Source organism: Paramormyrops kingsleyae, chromosome 19, assembly GCF_048594095.1.
Source record: "Paramormyrops kingsleyae isolate MSU_618 chromosome 19, PKINGS_0.4, whole genome shotgun sequence".
Classification (NCBI taxonomy): Eukaryota; Metazoa; Chordata; class Actinopteri; order Osteoglossiformes; family Mormyridae; genus Paramormyrops; species Paramormyrops kingsleyae.
The window spans coordinates 13,039,706-13,065,518 of NC_132815.1; the positions used below are offsets into that span (position 1 = coordinate 13,039,706).

At 42.7% G+C, this 25,813-nt stretch overlaps 3 protein-coding genes across 7 annotated transcripts; 2 read left to right on the top strand and 1 right to left on the bottom strand.

The window, feature by feature from the left end:
• The first annotated feature begins 1,239 nt into the window (after positions 1–1,239).
• On the top strand, positions 1,240–9,484 carry fdft1 (farnesyl-diphosphate farnesyltransferase 1). 3 transcript variants are annotated; one of them, XM_023807056.1, is made up of 8 exons: positions 1,240–1,258; positions 3,118–3,215; positions 4,044–4,227; positions 5,185–5,313; positions 6,112–6,303; positions 6,745–6,921; positions 7,580–7,732; positions 8,083–9,484. In XM_023807056.1, the coding sequence occupies exons 2-8, from the start codon at positions 3,124–3,126 to the stop codon at positions 8,305–8,307; spliced, it is 1,152 nt and encodes a 383-aa protein (XP_023662824.1). In that variant the 5' UTR covers positions 1,240–1,258; positions 3,118–3,123; the 3' UTR covers positions 8,308–9,484. The 3 variants fall into 3 exon arrangements, with proteins under 3 accessions (XP_023662824.1, XP_023662823.1, XP_023662822.1); XM_023807055.2 differs by lacking the exon at positions 1,240–1,258 and adding an exon at positions 1,273–1,499; XM_023807054.2 differs by lacking the exon at positions 1,240–1,258 and having other exon boundaries at positions 2,494–3,215.
• Positions 9,485–10,568: 1,084 nt separating this feature from the next.
• Positions 10,569–17,876, top strand: LOC111841289 (cathepsin B). Of its 2 annotated transcripts, XM_072702675.1 has the most exons (11): positions 10,569–10,589; positions 12,219–12,342; positions 13,528–13,613; positions 13,724–13,838; positions 14,029–14,144; positions 14,281–14,366; positions 14,455–14,601; positions 14,895–15,011; positions 15,130–15,258; positions 15,340–15,419; positions 17,145–17,876. In XM_072702675.1, the coding sequence occupies exons 2-10, from the start codon at positions 12,220–12,222 to the stop codon at positions 15,414–15,416; spliced, it is 996 nt and encodes a 331-aa protein (XP_072558776.1). In that variant the 5' UTR covers positions 10,569–10,589; position 12,219; the 3' UTR covers positions 15,417–15,419; positions 17,145–17,876. The 2 variants fall into 2 exon arrangements, with proteins under 2 accessions (XP_072558776.1, XP_023662695.1); XM_023806927.1 differs by lacking the exons at positions 10,569–10,589; positions 17,145–17,876 and adding an exon at positions 11,100–11,256 and having other exon boundaries at positions 15,340–15,789.
• Positions 15,966–23,891, bottom strand: LOC111841288 (interferon-induced protein 44-like). Of its 2 annotated transcripts, none has more exons than XM_023806925.2 (8): positions 23,633–23,891; positions 23,026–23,519; positions 22,834–22,885; positions 22,467–22,662; positions 20,900–21,052; positions 17,872–18,043; positions 17,133–17,224; positions 15,966–16,866 (listed from the first exon to the last, which is right to left on the bottom strand). In XM_023806925.2, exons 1-8 carry the CDS (start codon positions 23,737–23,739, stop codon positions 16,708–16,710), a joined length of 1,425 nt encoding a protein of 474 aa, XP_023662693.1. In that variant the 5' UTR covers positions 23,740–23,891; the 3' UTR covers positions 15,966–16,707. The 2 variants fall into 2 exon arrangements, with proteins under 2 accessions (XP_023662693.1, XP_072558773.1); XM_072702672.1 differs by having other exon boundaries at positions 23,026–23,550.
• Between the last annotated feature and the right edge of the window lie 1,922 nt (positions 23,892–25,813).

Here is a 25,813-nt window from a genome sequence, read left to right on the forward strand (position 1 = left end):
AACCCGCACATGAACCACACACTTGTGGACTACCTTAGAGGACTCGGAGGCTTGAGATGTGACACATCTATTGAGCCACTGCCCTGCCCTTGCCCATCCAGTTATGAAATTAAACGCATTGTGTGTGTGTGTGTGTGTGTGTGCGGGTGTGTGTGGGTGAGTGCATTTACAAAAAAATCAGCACGTATTACCCTAAGAGGTAGCCTATATACCAGTCCAGCCCATAGTGGTATATTCTGCAAAAAGGATCCACGAACAAAACACACATTTAATGGTAATTTATTAGCATTACTCATCAGCACAGAAATCCATATTTCCTCACGTATTTACATTTAACATATTTAGTAGACGCTTTTGTCCAAACCGACAAGTGTGGCAAATGGCACGTTGCAAACATTAGCTACATGCTGTCAAGGAGGCAACTAGGCAAAAGTGCAGCTAGGCTGAGCTTCCGATGAATGCTCCGGTACAAGTGTAAGCAGTACTGGAGCAGGAGCTACACAATAACTTCTAACAAAGCAAAGATCCAGACTCTTCCCTTTTGAGAAGTGTAGGCTAACATACGATAATTTAAAGAACGTAACGAGTCATCAGGCCAGTATAGGAATTCGTGGAACAAATATGGATCTACTACATACTTATTTGGGTTATTTACCATGAAGCTTGTGAAAAGGGCAGCCTTTGTTATAATGGGTGTTCGGCCACGTTGTAAAAACATAATCATTATATTAGAACACTAAAGAAAAAAACAATAAAAAATATTTCTTATAATAATTTGTGTTCTTTGTTTGGTGCGAACTTTGAGAAAACAAGTTCATAAACCAAACGAATATTTTGAACGTTTGGACTTTTATTTGACTTTATATTCTACTTAATGCTAAGCGTCGAACTTGATTTATACTTGAGTTTGCACCTAATAATAAGGTATACATAGTATAACAGCACACCTTCGGCTTGGCAGTATAACTCCTAGGCATATCAGACAGACGTATATTAAACGTAAAAAAGACTCATCATCAGGTTCAGCTAATTATGGGATTTAAATCGTGCCGGCAGGTTACACGATCTCTGATCCGTCGGTGAGGCCAGCAACGTTTGGTCCAATCAACTGGCTTCCACCGCAAACCCCACCCTCTTTTAACGGGGCGGGGCGTCACACCAGCTTTTCCTAGCTGCTGAAAAGGCCGCCTCGCGCTGAGCCCATGATCAGCAGTCCAATCAGCACTATCACTCCATATGACGACTGGCCAATCGGAAGGTGGTACTGTCGGCGGGTCGGGCTAATGCGCTGCGGCGTGATGCTGCTCGAATGACGGAAAACAAGTGGTTTCGTTTGCCGGTTATATTGCTCGGCAGCTTATTCGGAAGCAAGTCAAATTCGATCGTATACCGGCAACAAAATGGATATAGTTAAGTCGCTCGGCCATCCAGAGGAGATGTACAACCTCTTGAAATTTAAAATGGGAGGCTGTCGCACTGTCATGCCTAAATTGGATTATGTGAGTAATCGTTGCTAGGTGCCTTCATGTCTGCCTGTGTGCAGACAATATTCTGACATCATATAAAGATTCACCGGGGACCTGATCGTAGATGTGGAAGTAACTTTTCATTGTCATATATTGTCTAATTTAAGATTTCAGATTTCCTGCACTAAAACATCTGGCTTACAAATGTGTTTGGTTGTGCGCAGGTTAAAATTTTTGGGAACCATTTACGGAACAAAGACCTGTATGTGACATTATTGAGAACGTGTATTAACGCTAAAACTTAATAATGTAGTCTATCGTTCGAAGGGTACGTGTTTTCTGGGTGTATATTTTTAAGATTGCTGTCTAAACAATGTGATGTGAGGAGATGCAGCATCCGTTCATTGGAAAACAGTCGTGTTACTATGTGACACAGAGATTTTGGTGGGTTTGCGAAGGCTTGTGTTTGCTACGGGGGTCCATTTCAGATGTGCATCCCTGACTTTGACAGTGATTTGTTGTTGTTGAGTATAGCTATCTTAAGGGAACTCGCTTGAAAATTATCCTGTAGTAATTTGGGGGCGTGCAAGTTGCAGACTATTGGGATGTGGTGTCCTCAGGGGCGATTCTAGGATTTGCCCATCCACCTAAGGCTCAGCCACCTGAAAAGTCCAGGACGACGTATCTTGGTTTTGGGCATTAATACATTTGGCTAACGTCGGACCCGAATTTACCGGTAGAGGGCAGTCGCGTCACTATCACTAAGAGGTACAGAAACTTCCCTTCTACTTCCTTTAAGTCCTGTTTCATTGTTAATCACTGTTCATCAGAATCGCAACTTTTTCCCCACGGTGGCCAGCTGTAAAACGGAACATGTTTATAATCTGGAAAAATAATGTGCATAGTTGAACTCAACATAAAAAGCATTTAAAGAGGATGACACTCACGCCGTAATGGTGACACAGGGGGCTTAACGTGAAGGTTTTTATATAATATAAAATAAAAAGCTATTCACGACTTAAGCAAAAAATTAATTTGGGGGGAGGGGTTAAAAAAACATTTAGGGGGGCTAAAGCCCCACTAAAATAGGTCTAACGTCGTCCCAGTTGGCTATAATTTTAAGTTTGGAAGCAATCGTCACCTATGCAATCAAAATGTTGCAATCAGAAAGCTGAAAATATGATAAATGGCAGCACTGTAATTTTTTTCTTTTGAGCTTGTGTAATCACATAGCAGATACGTGTTTGGATGTGTTGGGCGGGATTGCCGCTGGTGTGCTGTAAACTTGGATTAGTTTTCGTTGCGGTGGGTGGGGTAATAGACGCAGCTTTTAATACGCAGAACTGCCGTGTCAGACGCTGTGGCGGTCTTGCAGGCGGCCATGAGAGCTTGATATATTTATGTTTTGTTTTGTGTGCGTGGGCCAGAAATCGCATCGGATTTCCATATGGCTGGGGCTTGTTGTAAGGGCACGTCTTCCTTTTCGGCCTTTAAACGCACCCTGGTCATCGCACCGAGGAGCTCGGCCGCTGTCCCCCGGTCGGGGCTCTCCACGGGGCGTCTGTACGAAAGGGGAGCCTTGGAGAAGCGATGGGCGATCAGGACGACCACCGCGCACCGACGCCCCGTAATGCTGTGTTTCTCCTGTCAGGAAACCATGACTGAGACCATGCGGACATGCTTCCTGTATCTGAACCAGACCAGCCGCAGTTTCGCCGCGGTCATACAGGCGCTGGACGGGGAGCTGCGGTAAGGGACGCCGTGCACCGCCAGCTCCATGCTTTCCCAAGACGGGGGCGTGACTGAAAGTTCTTAGCCATAAACAAACCTTGTATTTTACCTGCCGGGAGTTACGTTTGTGCGATGCACAAAACGGTTCTAGTTTAATCTTGATTTAAGCACGCTATACAAAGATGCACGATGAGTTTTAGTACTTGTCAAAAGTTGATATAACAGGCCTACTCCTAAAAGTTTTCCCTACAACTTTTTTTGCAACAAATGGAAACCGCCTTAATAGCAGGAACCGACAATTTATTTGGGTTTGGGAAAAAAAAAATTATTACAATGGCGCGATGAAATGTTTAAGCACAATAAAATATGCACACATCGGTATCTAAAAACCGACGCTGAATGTTTCTGAGCTACTGCTGCCACGCTACAGCTGAAATGTGATTATACGGCGCTTTGCCTCTAGGGCGCGCTGCGTGTCTGAAATAAGGCGACAGTTATGCTGCCATAGTCGCAGTCGCTTTAAACACGATTTGTATTTGGGTTGGGGGGCGGGGGTCTCCTTGAGAAAGGTTAAAGCAGTTGAGCCAAAAATACTAAAGGACTGAGAAATGATTTAGGGAGCAGTTGCTCATTTAATTCATAAACATCCATCTATCAACACGTTTTACCACTTACAAATCTAGCATCATAGTGACTGCTATACCAATGTATTTCTGTAAAATAATTATTACAGAAACAATGGAAATAAGGATCGATCCATAAACTGATAAGAGCCACGTTTATCCAGGAGTCCACTTTCACTCGCTTATCCTTCGCTTTTCACTTGTCCTGCCCTGACTTCTCCAGCCAGGCTGTGTGCATCTTCTACCTGGTGCTGCGCGCCCTGGACACAGTGGAGGACGACATGAGCATCCCGCTGGAGAAAAAGGTTCCTCTGCTGCAGGACTTCCACAGCTTCCTGTACCAGCCCGAGTGGCGTTTCACTGAGAGTCAGGAGAAGGATCGTCAGGTGCTGGAGGACTTCCCCACGGTCAGTGTCACTCCACTGGCACTCAGTGGTTGTCATCCAGGAGGACATGGCTGCCTTGTCTTCGGCGTTGAGTTTGTGGTTGATTGGGAGCAGGGCTGGGCGATATCATATCGATATTATATCGCGCGTGTGCGATAATCACCAGGGATTCCGATGACAGACGAAGCGTTTGGCCGGACACCAGCTTTTCGGTGAAATACGGACATTAATTTACACCCATAATTTGGTAAGAAGATTAGTAGTATGGCTAAAATATTAATGAGATGCGTTTTGTGATACCCAAAAGTTAGTAATCTGTATAAACTTTGTTTCTTAAATTCGATTAGCACCCCACATAATAATGTTTTGGTATACTGTGGTTTGGTATACTGCGGTTTGGTATACCTCGGTGCAATATGCACTGAAGTCGCGGTGAAGAAGAGCAGCCACGACACCTTTTAAAAGAGGAGATCTTGTGGATAAACAACGTAAAAAGACGTCGGCGGTGTGGTGGTACTTTTTGCAGTTCAAAGTCTGACACATTTATTAAATGTGTGATTATTGCGCATGCGCAGTATAATATCGATATGATATCGGCCAGGCCTAATTGGGAGATTCGCTACAAGGGGAGAAATCAACAGTTTCTGCAAAAGGATCACACTCTGGGGTTGTGGGTTCGATTCCCACCCCCGGCTATGTGTGTGTGTCTCTAAATTACCAGTTGTGAGTGCTCTATGATGGACTGGCATCCCACCCCAAACTCTGCCCCATGCCCTGCACTCCTGGAATACGGTCCAGACTTACAGTGACCCTGTACTGAGTAAGCAATTCCAGAAAAGATTAGAAGTATGTATTTAATGTCGCTTATGTTATGTTTGTAAGCTTGCCAAAACCACCATCCCGTGTTCTTTGTTCCGTTATTCTTGACCTGTGTGCGGCCTGGTCACCTGCAGTGTGTTTCCTCTTTTCGCAGTGCAGATTTCCGTAGAGTTCCGGAACTTGGGCCAAGAGTACCAGGACGTCATTTCGGACATCTGCCACCGCATGGGGATTGGCATGGCTGAGTTCCTGGAGAAGAAAGTGGGCTCCATGAAGGATTGGGACGAGGTAGCGAACAGGAGTGCACACCCTAACGGCGCCCCCTGGCTGGAGGCTAATATCCGTTTGTTTTGTTTAAGAACAAGGACAGAGTCTCCCAAATTCTTACCATGTCTTTATTAATTAGGCAGCATTTTAGGTTACACTGCCTGAATTTAAATACCGTAATATAGAAATGGTGTATGAAGAGTTTAGACTTTAGCTGTCAGATGCTTTTATTTCTACACACTTCCAGGGCAAACATAAATGTCTTCTGCTGATATTAGAGAGTGAATGTCCAATCTGCTGTTAGTGCAAATAGCTCAGTTTAATTTGTAGGAGAAGGATATGAGAAGGGGATGAGCAGAATTAGCCCCGTATATGTGTTTTCCTCTCAATTAAAGTGAATATCAATCTCACTGTAATTGCTTTTTTTAGTGCCATTCTTATAACAGTTTGGAGATGTTCCGCTTGAAGGTGGTAGTTTACTGTGTTCCCATAATTTATTGAGATGAGATACTTTATATTACTTTATTCATCCCAGAGGGATGTTCTAGTAGCTTAGATTCTAATAGCGAAACAAACATCTGTCCATCCATCCATCTTCTAATCACTTATTCAGGTCAAAGTTGCAGGGTAATGGTACGACAATAATAGACAGAGACAGACAGGAAAATTGTCAGTGATTAAAATTATAAATTTAAAGGTACAAATTTGTTATTGTTCTGGTGATCTTTTTTGTTAAAGTTGTATTACTTTGAAAAATGTTTGCAGAACCTGCCAGAGAGGTGGCAGATTTCACCAGACTGATGTTTCCTGTCTCCACAGTACTGTCACTATGTGGCTGGCCTGGTTGGCATTGGACTTTCCCGCCTCTTCTCTGCCTCCCGGCTGGAAGACCCCGAAATTGGGAGGGACACTGAGCTGGCCAACTCCATGGGTCTGTTTCTGCAGAAGACCAACATCATACGAGACTACCTGGAGGACCAGCAGGAGGGCCGATCCTTCTGGCCTAAAGACGTATGTCTTAATGCCCATCCCAAGCTTTAATAATAAAAATTTATTTATGACTTTGGTAGATTACTGCAAAATAAACTGTTGCTACTTCAAGCATTTGTTCACCAAGAATCAAGACTTAGGTATTTGATGTGTGGAATTTCTGTTTCACACACACCATGCACAAGTTTTTGTAACGCGGGTTTTGGACTCCAGTCCTGGAGAGCCCCAGCCCTGCGTGGCTTGGTTCTCTCGCTGTTCCACCACATCTGATTCAACTGAAGAAATGGGTGGTCATTAGCAGAGAGGTTGAATCAGGTGTGTGAAATGAGGGGAAACCCAAAAATGTCAGGGGGCTGGATCTCTCCAGGACCGCAGATGGAAACCCCTGTTTTATAATATCTCAGTATGTCAGCAGATCTGCAGTTTTTTTTTTCTTTATTTCGGTCTGATGCTGCGCTGTAGGCTTGGAGTCAGTTTGCCGCCAAGCTAGAGGACCTGGCCCAGCCTCAGAACCTAAACGCGGCCCTTTCCTGCCTCAATCTGCTGGTGACTGACGCACTTCGGCACGTCCCTGACGTCATCAGCTACCTGACTCGCCTCCGCAACCAGAGCGTCTTCAACTTCTGTGCCATCCCTCAGGTAAGAGGCACAAGAGCACCCCCCCCCCCATTGTCACTCTGGTTGTTTTTATTTATTTATTTTTTATTCTAAGAAATTTACTTTTACTGTAAGTTTAGTCATGCTAATTTGTTTTAAGTTTGGTTGTACTTTTGTGAATATGCTATTTTGAAACTTCCAACAAAACCAAATAGCCTGAATTTGTATCAGTTGTTCTTTGTAACTGCTGAATTTAATGTAATGGAAAATTACAAGTGATCCTTCTGATATTGCATTTTCCTTCAGTCATTGTAACAGAGTGAAATAAAGATTATTTCATAAAGATCTCGGAGCACAGACTTGTCTTGTCACATGACCTTTAAGTGTCAAGCAGATGGCTCAATTATCACTTCCATATTTCATGTACAAGAAATATGAATCATTCTACTGTCCTTCCTGTGTGAAAGCAGGTATTTTTCTTTTTTTAGTGCTTAGTGTTTTTAAAATGTCTTAATTTGAATAATATAAAAAGCATTATTTTTTTTTACTTACTGAATTAATTTGTCTGTTGTTGGTTTCTTAATTTGCATAACACAATATGTCTTCTATGCATTGTTATAACAAATTATCTATTCTATATGTGCCAATAATTTGTTCTATTGTAAAATCCCACAAAAGTTACACGCACCCTCCTCCCCAGGTCATGGCGATAGCGACACTTTCTGCATGCTACAACAACCCTCAGGTGTTCCAGGGAGTGGTTAAGATTCGTAAGGGCCAGGCTGTAACACTGATGATGCAGGCCTCAAACATGGATGCAGTGAAGGCCATCGTCTCTCAGTACAGTCAGGAGGTATGCGTGAGCTTTTGGCGTATAGGGAATGGATGAATTTAAATGCTGCTTTTAATAAACCCATCGTAGTAGCGATGTGGGGGTTGGGGAGGGGTTGCTCAGCAGGCTAAGCCTCTGTGTCTGTGACCGGGAGGTTATTGGTTCAAGCCCCAGCCTCAGTAGAATAGGTTCCCAATCCTTAGCTCCAGGGGAGGTGACCCACCAGTTGACTTTCCACTGTGTCTCATGGAGAGCAAGATGGGATAGGCAAGGAGAAGCATTGCAGTGCACCAGTACTCAATATAAATATAAATGATCCTTGCATATATTTAGGTTTCATTGGTGCTGATTGTTCTGTCATATTTCAACAGATACTGCAGAAGGTGTCCCACACAGACCCATCCCGAGACAAGACACTGGTGATCTTGGAGCTGATACGGGGGAAGACGGTTACCCAGGAGACACTGCAGTCTCGGGGCCACCTCCTCTCCCCCTTTTACCTCTCGGCTGCCATGCTGTTAGCGGCCATTAGCTGGCAGTATCTGAGTGCCGTGGCGGGGCAGAACCCCACTGCGACAGACATGCAGGGACACTGAGAGGGCAACCTTGAGAACCGTGGACAGACCCCCAGCAGGGCCGCTGCTCCTTGGAATGGCCTCTTGCAAACCTGCCATAATTCACGCTTGTTTCATTAATTGTCGCGTGTGAAATATGATGAGGTTCTGGTTGCCAGTTTGGGATTTATAGCAGAGTATGACATCCTCTCATTTCCCTCTGCTGCCTTGCTCAGTGCATGCCAGTCTTTTACCAAGGGCAACCAGAATATTGAATTTTGGGAGCTTTTTCTCTGTCCCATATCACCTCCCATTCCAAAATGGATTCTCTGGTGATTGGTTTCGACTTAAGAGAATGGGATTCCTTAGGTAAATCTATGGCAAATTCTTGTGCGAAATACTTGCAGGAAATGTAATGAAGGTTGTCATCTAGTCTTGCAGAAGTGGAAAGTTCCTAAGTATGAGGTTGATTTAGAATTATCTTCAGAAATGTATGTAATTTAAGATTTATGCTAAAGGAAAGCTTTATGGGATGTATGATAGACACTGTGTATCTTAGATATCAGTATCAATGTAACACTGTCCTCAGTGAGGATTCTCCAAGTGTCCTTGTGTGGTTTTGAATGCTTCACCACTCAGCAGTTGTGTGTTTTCCCCTGTTTTGGACAAAGGTGACCTCTTTTTAACCAATCAACCAAACCGTTCAGTGTAAACAGACTCTTCTAGAGGGTCCCGCATTGTAAACGCAAATCAGGCAAAACAGATTTGATGGAAAAAGACAAGGAATTTATTTTCCAACATGATGAAAGATGATGTTTTTACATGAAGATGAAATATTTACAGTGATGGCCTGCTCCTCCATTAGGGCTGTTACTGCATCATATCCTGTGTCCCTCACACATGGGCTAAGCACTTAAAGACTTTGATCCTCTGTAGTTGTTAATGTCATTTCCCTTTTATTTGAGTTTTTTTTTTCTTTGAAAATCCTGTGATATTGCTCTATAGATTAAATAAGGGTTTATACTGGACTAGGATACATAAATTGAAAAATATTTTATTTTAAACTGCAGCGGATTTGATAAGGTTGTTTTTCTCATGGATGGCTGGAATGCACTTTGTATATGAAGTCGAAAATTAATACTGCAGCAGACGTTTTTTGTCACACTATCCCGACGAAGGTTCTTGTCTGACAGCCATTAAACTCATAGAAATCGTTGAAGCTGTTTTTCTGTCTTGGTATTTTATGATAACGAGAAAACACATTGATCCGCGAAGGAACGGTGAGAAGTGATCAGTGGGTACACCTGTGAGTCCTTTAGGGAACTGCAAGTTAGGGGTTCAACGAAAAACGTACATTTTCCAGTGCAGAAGAATGAGCGCGAGTTTCAATCGAAGTTTTTTTTTTTTTATCTCATATTTATTTTTAATTACTTTTGGGGGGGAGGCGTCGTGAGGTGAGAGTGTATTTGTCACACTGCTGCGTTTTACCCATTATAAGCGTTGGTTTACAGATGTCCTTTAGTCACTTTAATCACAAGTGGAAAATGAGTGGTTAAGTGTTGTGGCTCTAAAGCCATTGTCAGCAAATGATTCCCCCCCACCCCACACACACACACAAATCTCCATAGGAAAGAGGGAATTGGCCCGTTCATTTAACGTGCATGTTTCACGTGTAATAATAATAGTAAAATATTAATAATTATTTAGTTTAATTTGTATAGCGCTTGTGACAGCGAGAACACAATGGTTTGTTGGTGTAACTATCTCCCAACTTGGATTTTGGTTCTAAGTGTCGTTTTTGTCGTTACCTTGTTTAGACATCCTTATTTCGTACTTTTATTTAAGTGCAGCGGACGGTCAAAATCCAACAGAGCGCGTAAATATAGTGGAGCACACTAGGTCACACTTCGACAATGTAGGCTATATTTAAACAAGGAATATTCAATATTTGCACGTAACTTCACAGTCGTAAAATGTTACGTGAACGTGTTTGAATGTTATCCTTATTTTTGTAGTCAACTGAATAGACAAATCCAATTCTCAGTGAATGTCTGATGAATATTGCTAGCTTTGAGCTACTCGATCAGGTTTAACAGAGTGAGTTAGATCAAATTAGCCATAACGATTAACCGGACTTATATCGATTTATCAAAGGTGATGACAGAAACTGATTTCTATGCAGTATTTTAATGACTACTTTTGGTAAAGCAAGCAAATGTCCCCATGTGACGGAAAGAGGTTTGTCGGAGCGCTGACCTAAGCTGAGTGATCACGCTGCATGTTACTCTGCAGGGAAGGATGTCACAAGACTTAGGCCGATGCGGGTATGACAGTTCATGTTTTAAAAAATTCTGCATGGAATTCGTCTTTATATATCTGTTCTTAAACCCCAAAAAAATCGGTAAATACTAAGCATAATTCAAATTAATTGCAACCAGCAGTTGCTAAATAAATGGCAAGAAAAAAAGATTTAATATGTATTAACGCAAGTTATGTCCGATGGTGAAGTTCACAAACAGTTTAGATACTCAGCAATTTCATTACGGACGTGACTCAGGGTTTTAGGACTCTATGCCTGTAATCGAAATGTTGCCGGGCAAATCGCAGGGTCGGTAAAGCGAACAAGGGACTGCCTAACCCTGATTTAAACAAATCTATATTTCTCGTTGGATAAATGTACTTGGTCTAACTGTAAGTATTGTGTATTTAGACAGTCACATTTGCGTGAAGTGCATAAATAACCCTCAACCGGTAGGTAAAACAAGCGAAGGGACTGAAAGTAGATTAATTGGGTGCGATCACATGAGAGTCACAGGACCGGCGGGAGGGGGGGGGGGGTCATGTGACCAGTCACGTGATCCGCGCTGTGCTTATTTGATGTAGTGAACTTCCCTGATTGTGTGATATATATATATCAGACTTCCCCTGCGGTGACGGGCGAGAAAACTGCGGAGCTGCCTTTGTCTCTTTCATTGCCAACTAGCGAGACAGGTACCGTGTTTCATCCATGTTGCCAGAAAACTGTTTCTTGTCGGCTAATTAAGGCTATGGTAACACTGTATATGCGCATGTTTTAGCTATTAGCCGGATATGTTCGTGATATGCACGTTTGCCTTTGTCTGTGTGTTTTGGTCATTTGCGTTGTTAGTGTCCTGTATGTATTTCAGCAATAAATACGTTTGAGTTTTTCAAGGGTGTAATGCTGGTGGCAGTAACAGGACTCCATTCTCGTTCCTTGATTCCCTGACGTTATCGCTCTCCATTTATCTACTAGGTTAAATTTTCCTGGGCGATTAGCCAGCTGACTTTTGTACTTTGGCTTATTCTCTGGTATTCTTAATGTGTTACTAGGCGACGGCTCATATTTAAAGTATTCACGATTGTTTGGTTTTTTCATGTGTAAGTGACATATTCTTTGTAACGAAATATTCAACAACAATTACTTTTATTGACAGACTCAGGTCCATAGACACACACACACACACACACACACACACACAAAAGCACAGATAAAAACGTATAGTCCTGGGTTAGTGGCGATTAAGGCAGTTTTTTGTGGTCCGCTGTTTGGCGTAGGATTCCTCGTCTAGCAGAGTAACATTTTGATTCTGGTTAACATCCCGGATGAGTATAATGACTTCATGAGAATTGCCTTGCATTGTTGTGCTTCTGCCTCCAGGGTGGATTCAATATTGCGTAATGTGTACGGGAAAATGCCCGGTACATCTGCATCCGGGACACGCCTGGAACTGGTTTTGGATAGATTTTAGATTTTTAGTCATCTTTTGTATGTGTGTAAACACGTTGATGGATGCCGAGTTGTTTTATTTCAGTTTTTTTAAATTTATTTATTTCTATTTATTTATGGTTATGTTGGCCCAGTAACTATTGTGCGATCCCAAGAATTTCTTTTAAGTTTTAATGACTGTTTTCAATCTCTCTTTTTCGTTCAGAATGTGGCCCGTTGCACTCCTGTGTCTTCTCTCGGCTCTGTCAGTCAGTTGGGCGAGGCCCCGTCTTCATCCCTTATCCCATGAAATGGTGAACTACATAAACAAGGCCAACACCACATGGAAGGTAAACGCCTCGGTTAACGTTATTGCATGTGATGTGGAAAATGCAGTCTGTGTCAAACTGCTGCTGGACGTGTGCGTCATTCGTTACTACTTGTGATCGCATTAAATGCATGTTATCACTACTATCCACTCTAAGCGAAGTGCTTTTAGTAGATGTGCATCAGTGCCCTGCTATTCAAAACTTCTCAGCGAGTCGAGGCTGCAGAACGCAAGTCAGGCGGGACGGCTGGTCCCAACAGAATAGTGCAGAATATGCTTGTAACGTGAGACCCACTGTGGAACAGCAAATGTTACATTTGATTTCTCATGTGAATACATTTTTATCATCTCTTGTGACATTATATAGTTAGAATTTGACTCATGCCGGTTTACTTTACCTTTGACTCTTCTATAGGTTAATAAATGTGTGGAAATATTTGGAGAAACTTATGCCTTTTCCACACGTACACGGGTATATTTTAAAACGTACCTTTTTCTATACGTCTTGGGCTTCTGTCCACATGTAAACGGCGTCTCAGGTCACTGAAAATGGAGCTTTTGCAAAACTCCATCTAGGGTGAAGATTTTAAGAAACTCCGTTTTCAGAGTCGACATGTAGACAGGGAAAACCGTTTTTGGCTCGAAACGTTAGATTGTGCGCCGTTGTCCACTTTGTTTAACGTCAGAGCGTGCACTGTTGGCTGTATACATTAGGTGAGTTTGAGCAATGGCGGACGTAGCCGAAATAGTGCTTGTGCTAACCTTGCTGACAGGACTTCTTACATGTGAACAGATAAATGTTGAGTCACTCCCGCATTATATTGATCAACACAGGCGTCGGAATGTGCGCCATGGTTTTCAACTTAACATGACTGGCAATTAGGCTTCTGATTGGCTAACATGGCAGTACGGTTAGAGCTATAATGCCGCCTGTTGCTTTGGCATGCTTTTGACAGCGCATTTTAGATTAGATTAGATAGTACTTTATTAGCAGTTTCATGTGGACGGGGATTTTTTTTTAAACAGAGGAGTAAAAACACCGTTTAAAAAAAAAAAATATCTGTGTACGTGTGGACAAGGCATTAGTTTGAAACGTAGGTCATGGGCTTTTTATATTCATCACTAACCAGAAGGCCACATCATTTAGATCTTAATTTTATTATTTATTTTTCTTTTCTTACCCTGACTGTCATTCTCGCCCCAAAAGGCTGGACACAATTTCCACAATGTTGACTACAGCTATGTGAAGCGGCTGTGTGGGACTCTCCTGAAGGGCCCGAAGCTCCCAGTCATGTGAGTTCTTTGCTTCATTTAATTGGACAGGGTTGCTGTCATTTACACGTGTTTTGAGTTCCTGTATCTGACCATGGTTGACTACAACTGAGGATTCTGGTTCTCTGTAGGGTACAGTATGCCGGAGAGGTAAATCTACCCAAGAACTTTGACCCAAGAGAACAGTGGCCCAACTGCCCCACATTGAAGGAGATAAGAGACCAGGGTTCCTGTGGCTCATGCTGGGTAATGTCCCTGGCGAAAAATCCCTTTAAGAAGTCTTATCATAACAAAGACAGTCCCTGATACCATGTGCTGAGTTAAGATGTTGGAGTTGAGGCAGTGTTTGATCTCTAAGCTTTGTCCTGTAGAAATGACGATCCTCCAGGAGCCTAGCACTAGTATCTCATGTGAATCGAAACTGCTCTGCTTGCAGGCCTTTGGTGCGACTGAAGCCATCTCTGACCGACTGTGCATCCACAGCAACGCCAAAATCAGCGTGGAGATCTCCTCTGAAGACCTTTTGACCTGCTGCGAAGATTGTGGCATGGGGTGAGAGATTTGATAAATCTGTGTTAATTGTCTTCGGGACAGATTTACCCGTTTTGTTTTCAAAAGAATGGCACTTTTTGGGGTTTAATATCTAACATTGAGTTGTGACCTTTGACTTAACGCTCATCCTGTCTAGGTGCAATGGTGGCTACCCTTCTGCTGCCTGGCAGTACTGGACGGATGAAGGACTCGTGTCTGGCGGCCTGTATGACTCTCATATCGGTGAGGGTTCTAACCATCGGAGATGGTGATGCAGACACTACGGAGGCCTGAATCGGTCACCTGACCCCATGGTGTGTGTGTTCTGCAGGTTGCCGCCCATACACTATCCCTCCTTGTGAGCACCATGTGAATGGCAGTCGCCCTCCCTGCACGGGAGAAGGTGGGGATACCCCAGAATGTGTAGCCCAGTGTGAACCTGGGTACAGTCCTTCCTACAAGCAAGACAAACACTACGGTAAGGGGCTAGTGTGCTGGTATATTAACACTTCTGTAATTCACCTGATTTTACAGGGTATGTAGTTGGTCTGATCATTTCCCATTTACCATGATGACTTGCTTTGCAGTGAATAGTTTATCTATAAATGAACTTATCTGTAAATAGGCCTCATCTCCATTTGTAAATGGAGTTGCCTTTTTTTTGCCTGAAACTGTAGCGTGCTTCAGCCTGTGTGGACAGGGCTTATCAATGCTTGGTCTGATTTGTCAGAAATCTAAACTTCTTTGCCATTGTTTCCTGGATTTCCACAGGAAAACATTCATACAGTGTACCCTCAGAGCAGGAGCAGATCATGTCTGAGCTATATAAGAATGGGCCCGCCGAGGCTGCTTTTACAGTCTTTGAGGACTTCCTGTTGTACAAGACCGGTAGGAATGATCACCATGTTCATACCCAAGAATATTTTAGTGGATCTGGATGTTTTTCTTTTTTGTTCTTACCAGAATTTTTTTGCCATTAATGAGTTTGTTTGACTCTTGTCTCCAGGTGTGTATCAGCATGTCACAGGGTCTGCTCTTGGCGGCCATGCCATCAAGATCCTTGGCTGGGGTGAAGAGAATGGCACCCCCTACTGGCTGGCTGCTAACTCCTGGAACACTGACTGGGGTGACAATGGTAAGACCTGCGTTGTTCGGCAGCAGTCGAATGTTTCCAGCACTTAAAATCTTCAGAACTAATTGTCGCTTTCCATTCTAGGGTTCTTCAAGATCCTCAGAGGAAAGGACCACTGTGGCATAGAGTCTGAGGTGGTGGCGGGAATCCCCCGCGAGTAGCAGGTGACCTACACCCAGGACAAGGCCTGCTGAAGTCCGCCGGCATTGTGTTGGAAAAGGCATGCGGCCATTACTGACCAATCCCTGCATGCCAGCTGCCCCGAGCTTCCATCCGTGTGCTTCTATGTTCACTTTTAGATTCTTTTTTTTTAAGCCGATTTTAATGTTTTGTCAATTTTATAAACACTAAATTCATGAAGCTGGAGCAATGCCAAGACTGTCTCAAGTAGAGTTTTTATGATAGTATCTGAAAGCTGTAATCATGCAAGGGATTCGATTTCAGTATGGTTGTTATAATGGTTTGTTTTTACTGATGGTCTAGCTTTCATTCTCCCAGATGACGGAATAAAGTTGGGATTATATTTTTGAGTAATTTGAATGACTTCAGTTGCTTTCTTGGGTGGTCAGTAATGCAAACCATTGAACCCATGTGTTCTATATCTAATGCACAGCTTCTATTACTCTCCTGGGGTAGCTGTTATTTTAGGGGGTGGGGGGGATGTCAGTAATGGGGCATACGCTACAGTCAAAAGTTTTTGCACCCACAGGTTTTTAGCACTTTTCAATTTATTTCATTAGTGACAGATTGGAATGTTGAGTGAACCCCAATAAATAAGTGTCAAATGAAATGAGTTTGCTTTGTAACGTGGAAAGAGTATGTAACAGTGCATGTCTGACATCCTATTAACTGGTTGTGTGGTGATGACCTAGTCAAATTCTAGGCTGTCCTTTTACTTAAAATGCACTAGGTAACTCTTTCATATGGTGGAACAGAGCAGTATTTAATGTCCCTTGTAGAAAGAATGCCTCAAATTTTCCCTACTGTTATAACTGCTAGAGGAGGTTACTTTGAGTCAAAGAACATTTTCTTGCTAATAAAGGTACTCAAATGGTGAACATGCTGTAAATTTATTTGTTAGCAAATATATAGTGTATTTTTAGTAAATGTTGAGTAACATGCAAATGTAGAAAACCTGTACAAAAACTTTTGACTGGTAGTGTGTGTCAACTAAAATGAACCACGTGACTGTACATTTGCTTACGTCTACTAGAAAATGGCAGAGTTAACTTTGGAAATGGGTAAATAAGCCAGGTGTGTATATTGCTTCATGTTTGGCAGACGTGTAAACCGAATAAGGACAATTTAGATCGCTTAAATGACAGAATACCCAGAGGCACCTTTGTACTGGTACTGTATGTATTGCCAACACCCCTGTGCTCATTTTCCTTTGGGTTAAATGCAGTCAGAAAGGTCAGAATTCTTAGAGAGACAGTAGGGGGAGGGGGCGTATTAGTCCTCAAAGGCATAGTCGACAGAATGCAGAATCTGGCATGCTGCACTCAGCAGGAGGATGTCGGTGTCGTAGTCCACGTTGAGCTCGCTGGCGTAGTTCTTAACCGGCAGCACAGAAAACAGCGGGACCCCGACCATCTCCGCTGCCTCTTCCATCTGAACGAGGGCAAAGACATGAAGCGCTACAGTGAGCATAAGGTCTTAAATGCCAGTATGTTTCCAGTACAAGCTTGCTAACCTCATGCTGCTTCAGTGTACTTGTGTAATGCTGGCTAACTGGGATCATGCGTAGTGAAAAATACAGTACAGCGGTTACTGTTTGACAGACATTTGTTCCCCCCGCACCCCGAGTGCTGAGCTGCAGTTTATCACTTTTAGCTGCTTTCCTAGGGATTTTGCTGCTCGCCTACGTGTCACAGTACCTTCTCCCGCAGATTGTGGCTGGCGTAGATGTTGTGCATATCTGAGGGGCCGGCCAGCTCCACGTGTGTGAGCAGGACCAGCTGTGGAATGCCTGGAGAGGGAGCAAGGGGAGCCTGTTACCACAGCCACGCGAGGGGGGGGGCATCAGCCCATGATCCCACGATCCCACTGTATTCCTCTCTTTCCCTGCCTACACATAAACACCTGTTATAAAGATGGCTGGCTTTAAATGTTCTTTGGGTTATAGTGCAGCATCATAATCTGCAAAACACTGTATAATTCCATCAGCTGCAGCAAACTAGTCACCTTACAATGCTTCTCGTACTTAAAGGACACCACAGTATTCCAACCCCAACCTTAAGAACCTCTAGAAAACAGAGGTGTCCCAGTCAAGGTTCTTATCAAATTTGAGGAAGCACTTCTTTACACAGCGTGTAGTTAGAGTATGGAATAGTCTTCCAGCTAGTGTAGCGGAAGCTAAAACCCTGGGTTCCTTTAAATCAGAGCTAGATAAGATTTTAACAACTCTGAGCTATTAGTTAAGTTCTCCCCAAACGAGCTTGATGGGCCGAATGGCCCCCTCTCGTTTGTAAATTTCTTATGTTCTTACAACAGAGCTTACCCTGCCTCATGCCAAACCGCGTGATGACATTGCCAGACGATGTGGTGATCATCCTATGCACACACATATGTTTGTTTGTTTGTATGTAAGTAAGAATAAACGAATGCTGAGCTGACCCAAATCCGAGGACTCCCAGTGAAGTTTCTTCAGTGTGTCTTTCAATTCCTTGCTGTAAGAGTGGAGTCTGCATGCATCCAGAACAAACAGGACACAGTGGATCTTGTCTTGCAGGGCCGGGTCCACACGGTAGCCTGGGGAGTTGGGCTGAAGGGGTGCTTTGCTCTGAAACTAACAGTTGGGATGGTTTCAAAGGGGGGTGTTTCCTGGTCACATTTTACACATTTTATGTTTTAGGTTGTTATTTGAAGCCAGTAGAAGCATCTATGGGAATTGTTTAGGTCGCATGCATAAAAGACACATTTACCTAACCCTATGTTTTGGACTGTGACCATTACTAAATACAGTGGTACCTCAGTTCTCGAACTCATTAGAACTCGAATATCTTAAAAGTTGGACCAACCAGTTCGAAAAAAAAAATACCTAGAACTCGATCTGAATCTCAGAAGTCAAACCGTGAACGCCAAACTAAGATAACTTGTACGCACAGGGAAATGAGTCACGCGGCACGTCTCTCAGTGGAAACAAAGGGTAAAGCTTCAGTCTCAGCCTCGCATTCGCTGTGATAGCATTGTGCATGTTTACACTAGCTGAATACATATATTTAGACAGTAAAAATACATTTAGACAATGATAGACAGTAACAGTAATTATTATTATACAATAAAATACATTTAAAAATAAAGATTTCTTATTCATTATTTTAATATTAATAAAAAACCATTAATACATTTAATTATAATAATATTGTTGTGCCGAGCGGGGACGGAACGGAGACAAAGGCGCAGACGTCAGGGTATCGGGGAATACGGGGTTTAATTACAGGTAAGGCAGGCAAAACGCAGACGGACAATACAGTGACCGGACTGGGGAAACAAACTGAAACGCGGACGAAATGCAGAGGACTAATGACAACAACCAGAAACAGCTGATCACATGGGATTCTACACGGGGTTAACGAGGGGGCGTGGCACACGGAAGGAGCAGATGATCTGGGCAGGACACATTGTTTTTTTTTTAAACTTTACACATTGTTTGGATAAATTGGACAAATTACTGTTTCGATAAATGTGCTTAGATGTGTTTAGTACAGTATATGCTCTTATTGTTTTATCCGATTCATTTTGTGTTTAAATGGTAAAAAAAAAAATATTTAGGTGTAATTTTTTTGGGGCCGGGAACCAATTAATTGGTCTTCCATTATTTCTTATGGGGAAAATTCGATCAGAACTCGAACTTTTTAGGATTCGATCTGGAGTTCTGAATGGATTAAGTTCGAGTTCTGAGGTACCACTGTACATTAATTTTCTTGGAGGTAAACTAAACATGCTTCATATGGACAATGTCGCCCTCTACAGGCCTCAGTGCAATCTAGCTAAGGGATGGGTAACTGGCAGCTCACAGGCTGTATCCGGCCCCGTCACTCCTTTGTCCAGCCCGCTGACCGTGCACAAATACTAAAAGCATGTTTTATAAATGAACGAAACAGAAGCACTTTGAAATGGATAGGTGCACACCATGCGGCCTCACCATTAGGAGGGGGAAGAAATGACCAGGAAGAAATTAATATCTGATACGAATGATGTGTTTTTTCCCGAATCCGGCTGCCATCTGATCATTACTGTCTGTTTTCAGCACTTTTCCCATTTTCAGCTGTATTGGGTGTGTTTTAAAATCTCCTGGTTAGACGTAGAGTTAAAGCCATGTCAGACTGACAGTGGGTCAAAAATTTACATATATTGGTGGTTCATGTACTGCCTTTTAATTGTTTAACTTTCAAATGCTTAGGGTAGCCTTCCACAAGCTTCTCATAATATTTTCACAGAATTATAGCAATTCTTTGTGACAGAACTGGTACAGTTGAGTTAAGTTTGTGGGGGTCCTTGTTCTTTTTTCATTTTAGTGAACAAACTTTCTATGGGATTCAGGTCACGGCTTTGCAATGCCCACTCTAATACTTTCACCTTGTTGTCTGCAAGCCATTTTGTTTGTTTGTTTGTTTGTCATGTCTTTGGGAGTAAGTTTGAGATCAGTGTCCTGTTGGAAGACCCAGCTTTAGCTTTCTGTCTGATGTCTTGAGGTGTTGCCTCAGAATTTCCAGATAATGCACCTGTTCTTCTTGATGCCGTCTAAGTGCACCAGTCCCTTTCCCAGCAAACCTCCCCCACAACATGATGCTGCCTCCCCCGTGCCTCAGAGTTGGGATGGTGCTCTTCGGATTGAGAGCCTCACCCTTCATTCTGCATACTTAACGCTGATAATTACGGTGAAACAGTTCAAATTTCATCTGACCAGAGAACATGCCCGTCCTCATTTATTCCTGGGGGCAATTGAATAGCTTTTATACACCACATCTTGCATGTATATACAGGTCAGACAAGTTTTGGTGGTCAGAGCTTGAGGTGAGCTCAGGGAAGAAATGTGTAGCATTACCTGTAGAATCTTGGGTTAAGGGCCTAGCTCAGTGGTGATATTACTCTGCTGGTTTTGGGATTGGAACCTACAACCAGACAGGCACATATTCTTTCTAAAAATTTCCCTGCAATTACACATCAGTATTTTACTTTTGTTTATGGATGTTGACTTGCATATGTTTTTGCATAAATACTGAATCACTCATCCAGTTACTGTCCCCTGTAGAAGAATTTATATACTACAAATATGAATGATCATATATTACTTATGAGCAATAACTTAACAATTCTATTACATTATTATTATTATTTTTAATGGCTGCATGAGTACATCCTGAATATACATTATACATCTAATAAAACATGTTGGTTATACTATCAAGCTAAATGTAAACATTTTTAAATAATAATTCATAAAAACAGACATTTTAAAAACATTCATAAACATATCTTATTGATATAAAATGCCTGCTGCCACAATAAGGGTGAACTTGGAAAAAACTAATTCTGTAACATAGTTGTAACACCACCAGAACGTTAAAAAATACACTGGTTAAATTTTTTTGGCATTCTACTCAGCACTATGTTGTATGTACCAAAATGGCTGACACACCTTATATCCTTCTGGTGCGTGTCCTTTGATAACGGCCAGGGCATCATGCAGGCTCAGTCCGGTCTCCTCAGTGTCCCCCAGGCCCTTTAAGTCACACAGAGTCAGCGCTATTGGCTGACCTCCTTTCTCTGCCCGGATTGGGTAGGACTTCAGCTACAGGGGAGTACAGAGACTGAGATTAGCGGGGGACTGAATTTAAATACTTACTGCTAGTGATGGGAGTACTGAAGCCTCAAAACATGCAGTGTTAGTGACTGTCTGGTTTACCCTAAGAGGAACCACTATAGTACCTATCCATCTAACAGGGAACGTTCCCAGAATTAACGTTACTTAAAGGTCTTCTCAAAGTTGGCAGTGAACGTTCTTACTGTAACTGTAATTTCCATGTTTTAAATTTTAACAAAGGTTCTGTCAATGTCAGCATGGTAACATTATTACCTGAACATCTTTTAAACATAATTAATGTTGCAAAATACTGTTTTATAATAAAGGTATTATTTTACAGATGTACTATATGTGTATGCTACCAACACACCATCCAGCCTCAAACCCTTAATCCCAGAAGAGTAAAGCGACAGTGTCACCCACAGCTCTACTACTCCCTTCATTTGTTTCTACATTGTTGTTCTTAGTTGTACTGTAGGTGGTACTTCCAGGCTGACGTTCTGGGAATGTCAGCAAAACTGGACACCTTTAGCATTTACATACCTTACTTGTAACATTTGGTAAACATTCTTATAATGAAAAATTGCTAGTGGTTAATCCTTCCCACTATGGCTTCTAAAGCCTTTTCACAAAGTTTTCTAAACTGTTGATTGCAGTGTGTTTGCTCAGTGGGTAACACTGTGGGATTGACCTCCCCCCCCAATGTGTGTGAAGTTTACATACTTCTCTGTGTCATCATGGATTCGCTCCAGGCATGCGCTAAATCATGTCAGTCAAAATGTGCCATGATACTATTTCAGTATTTTTCTTCATTATTTAGAATAAACTAAATAATTTCAGATTCCATTTTATATATGACATTACAAGCTATTCTGCACTTCCAGAAATGATAACATAGCAGTTATATAGCATTGAAAGTCCTGATTATAAAGAAAGCAAGATGACACATGAATAATGGAAACAAAAGTAGTTATAAGGAGAGAAACAAACTGGAGGATCCCAGATCAGCTGGCCGCAAGGGCATTGGTTTGGTTTCAACATGGGCAGGGACCAAATCAGCCCACCCCCCCCACCCCTGAACAAACAAACACAGTACTGCCAGAGTTCTAGTAGGAACATGTTCTTGGCATTCATGCTCAAATCTATGTACTTGATTGGCTACTCAGCTCCTATGAACAATCAATATATAAATATGTGTAGAAACCAGTAACTAAAGAACATTTAAATAATTCTCCATAGCAAAACCTTTTATCCGCCTGCTTTACTCAGTTTTATTGCTAAATACAATGACAATACCAGTTATCCATCTGTGACAGCATGTGCTGATTTTCATTATGACAGATATCCTGACCCCTACCCCAAATGCCCACCCAAAAAAGATGATGATACACTTATATCGTACCTTACTAGTGAAACCATCAGATCCACTGCCAGTGATGGGCAAGTTGACCACGTGTCTGCATAGCACTGACTTAATGGAGTTGATGAAACTGGATTTTCCAGCTCCCACTGGTCCCAGTAGCAGAGCCCGCACCTGGCTCAGCCCCACAATGTCAGGTTTGTACGAGACCAGATCCTTTTTCAAATTTTCCCTGTAACTAGAAATCAGTGGGTATTTATTTGTGATAATTCCATTTATGGATAATGACATGAAGATGTTTTACTACAAACATCAGCTGACGAATTGCCTTTGTAAACAGCAATGTTTTGAAACCCCACCTGCCCCCTCCCCAAAAACAACAATAACAACAACAACAACAAAAACTCACATCTCTGTCCATGACATTTCCCTCCATGGTAGAAGCATCAGATCTCCAGCGTCTGGGGGGATAGCCAATTGGCCACATAATTTAGGAGGTTAGTATTGTTTAACTTCACTTAAAGTACTGTAACATGAAAACAATTACCAAAAGCATTACCAAAAAAAATAAAAAATAAAAAGTGGTATGAAATGTGCCTACCCTGTACGCGATGTACCTCCACATCCACACAAGACTCGGTAATCTCAGGCCAGCTGGTGTTATAAACCGCGTCATTTCCAACTTTTACGAAACAGCTATCATTCTTCATTTCCATGTTCAGGCATTCTCCGAAGGATATCATTTTTGTTTCATTTGATTTGATATGGAAAGCTTGACAGGCATCCACCACCGGGAAATGGATCGCGGTGTTCTGACTCACTAAAAAAACAAACGCCTTTTTATCTTGAACACATTCTGAGTAATGTAAACTTGGAAATTTTCCGCCTAAATATCCTCCCATGATTGCCCCTGATTCTAAATAAGCCAGAAAAATTAGGTTTCCCTGTTTCTGCGTTTTCTCTTGAATAGTACAAATGCTGAATCCGTGGCGACTTCCCTGGTACAGCAGACATAAATTCACACGGCTGGAAAACAACTTGACCAGCCGCTTCTCCGTCTGCAGATCCATTCGAGAGATTCCGAAATCCATTGAGCTGCATTAAGGGTATACAATATATGCTAGGCCTATATAAAACATAAAAGATCCTTAGTTTTGCAGGCAAGGTAGACGGGACTGACAATACGAAATACACCTCGCGATACTTGCCGTGAAATTTGTGTCCCCACTGTTCTTCCACTTCGCCGAGACGCCCGAACAGCGAATCGAAAGTTTGACGCTTCGAGAAAAACGAAACTGAACAGCTCATTTATCATGTGACTGCGCAATCACATAATGTTAAGAAAGTTTTATCAAGTTTAAATGCGCCTTGTCTCTGCAGGATGCTCATATAAAAAATGTGGTTAAAATAGCTAAATTTCTTCCATCTGTGGCATATTGCAAAACTTAGAATAATGCTCTTACTTCTGGATGCAGGAAAATTAGTACACACCTTTGTAACTTCTACACTGGATTACTGCAACAGCCTGTCGGTTGGCTGTGCCGCTGCATCATTAAACCAACTCCAAACAAAGACTAGGAAACAAGCATGTATCTGTCCTGTACTGGCCTCACTCCACTGGCTGTTGGTTAACTACGAGGGACTGCTACTTACTTATAAGGCACTGAATGGTCTAGCACCGGAGTATATTTGTAGTTTGCTGGTTCCATATAACCAACCTCGTTTACTTTGCTGTCAAGGGGCGGGGTACCTCACAGTGCCTAGAGTGGAACCATCACCATTAGGTTGCAGAGCATCTTGTTACAGGGCTCCAAAGTCATGGAACAGTCTACCAGCAAATGTCCAAGAATCAGACTCAGTCATGACCGTGCTGTTTAAGACAAGCCTAAAAACTCATTTGTTAAATCTAGCATATGGTGACAAAGCTGGTAGCTATTTCACACCCCCAGCCAGGATTATAGTCTGTGGCACAGAGCTGGTTGGGGATCAGTGTCATTGATTTTGGATGAACTGAGTGTCCAGTGCTGTCACTCTGGCTTCACGTGTCCCATGTGCTGTTGGAGTGCTGGTGCTCAGAGATTATTCTTACCTGTCTCTCTCTCTCTCTCCCCCCCCCCCCCCCCCCAACTCCCTCCAGTGCTGTAACTGTAGCTTCATTAGACCTGCTAGAGCCTCCATACCGCTCTACAAAATACCTTGTATAATTTCATCTATTTGTGACATAGTGTCCTTTTATAGCCCATCTGGGGCGTCCCCCCCCTACCTTGGTATTTTCCATCCATGTGACAGCAACATGTTTTGACATTTGCTTCGGTTAGTACATGTCCCCCCAGCCAGCATTTTTGTCACATAAGCGCTTTGCACCCCTCTCTTTGTTAAACAAGAGTTAAGTAACAATAGCTTGCACCATCTGTTTCCATCTTACAACTGTCTAGGACGAGGTCACCCTGCCCTGCCGGCACACTAGTCAGTTCCTGTTTTAGTTAGCTACATTCTTTTAGAATTAACCCCTCACTGCCCAGCCTGGCTTACACATCTGCCCTCCTCACCTGCTGGCTACTGGACTGCACCACCCCTCCATCCCACCAAAGGAAGCAGCTTCTCACCTGCCAGCCCTGACATCAGTGGACTTCCCATGGTGGATCTTGGAGGTTGGGCTCCCCCTTTGATCTGGTTCCTCTCAAGGTTTCATCTTAATAGGGAGATTTTCCTTGCCCCTGTCGCCTCTGGCTTGCTGACTGGGAGCTTTGGGTAGGGATAATGTTAAGCACTTTCAGATGTAATATTGTGAAAAATGCACTATACAAATAAATTGAATTGAATACATACACTATAGTGAATTTGTACAAATTTCAGGGTGAGATGGGTCCATGAACAGTGGTTACTTAAAATTTTATAAATAACAGATGACATGACATGTTGCAATTGTTACTCTTGGCTGTGGGAATTTTGAAGCACAAATTAATGTTTATGATAAGATGTGCTGTCACGCCCCACCTGCGTACAGGCAATGGGAAGCAGCTGCCTCTGACCAATGCCCATGGAGCATGTTAGTTATAAGCACGACAATAACCGCAGTTCAACATGAGGTATTGCTTCATGTACAGAACCATACTAAGCGTAATTATCCCTGTCTCCTGTCTAGCTCCGTTCCGCCCTGCTTGCCCATCTCAACCACCCTCCTGCCCTTTCTCCCCTCGTTCTTCCTCCCTGTGAGTTCCTCTTGTGCCCTGTCTGTGTGTCCAGACGGATTCCCCAGTAACCAAACCTCTCGCCAGTGACCTCGACCACGAACCCAGATCCCGACTTTGTGCCAGCCGTTTCTTCCTGATCACCCGGATTTTGACCCTGCCTGCATGACCACGTCTGCTCCCTGTTGCCCGTCTCAC

Excerpts from the sequence above, each read along its gene's own strand:
- fdft1 (XM_023807054.2), top strand. The coding sequence starts at position 2,914 with ATGGCTGGGGCTTGTTGTAAGGGCACGTCTTCCTTTTCGGCCTTTAAA. Across the intron at positions 5,314-6,111 it reads CCATGAAGGATTGGGACGAG|TACTGTCACTATGTGGCTGG; the intron begins GTAGCGAACAGG and ends CTGTCTCCACAG. Across the intron at positions 7,733-8,082 it reads TCTCTCAGTACAGTCAGGAG|ATACTGCAGAAGGTGTCCCA; the intron begins GTATGCGTGAGC and ends ATATTTCAACAG.
- LOC111841289 (XM_072702675.1), top strand. The coding sequence starts at position 12,220 with ATGTGGCCCGTTGCACTCCTGTGTCTTCTCTCGGCTCTGTCAGTCAGT. Across the intron at positions 13,839-14,028 it reads GTTCCTGTGGCTCATGCTGG|GCCTTTGGTGCGACTGAAGC; the intron begins GTAATGTCCCTG and ends CTCTGCTTGCAG. Across the intron at positions 15,259-15,339 it reads CACTGACTGGGGTGACAATG|GGTTCTTCAAGATCCTCAGA; the intron begins GTAAGACCTGCG and ends TTTCCATTCTAG.
- LOC111841288 (XM_023806925.2), bottom strand. The coding sequence starts at position 23,739 with ATGATAAATGAGCTGTTCAGTTTCGTTTTTCTCGAAGCGTCAAACTTT. Across the intron at positions 22,886-23,025 it reads GGAGGTACATCGCGTACAGG|ACGCTGGAGATCTGATGCTT; the intron begins GTAGGCACATTT and ends CTATCCCCCCAG. Across the intron at positions 16,867-17,132 it reads GCCACAATCTGCGGGAGAAG|ATGGAAGAGGCAGCGGAGAT; the intron begins GTACTGTGACAC and ends GCCCTCGTTCAG.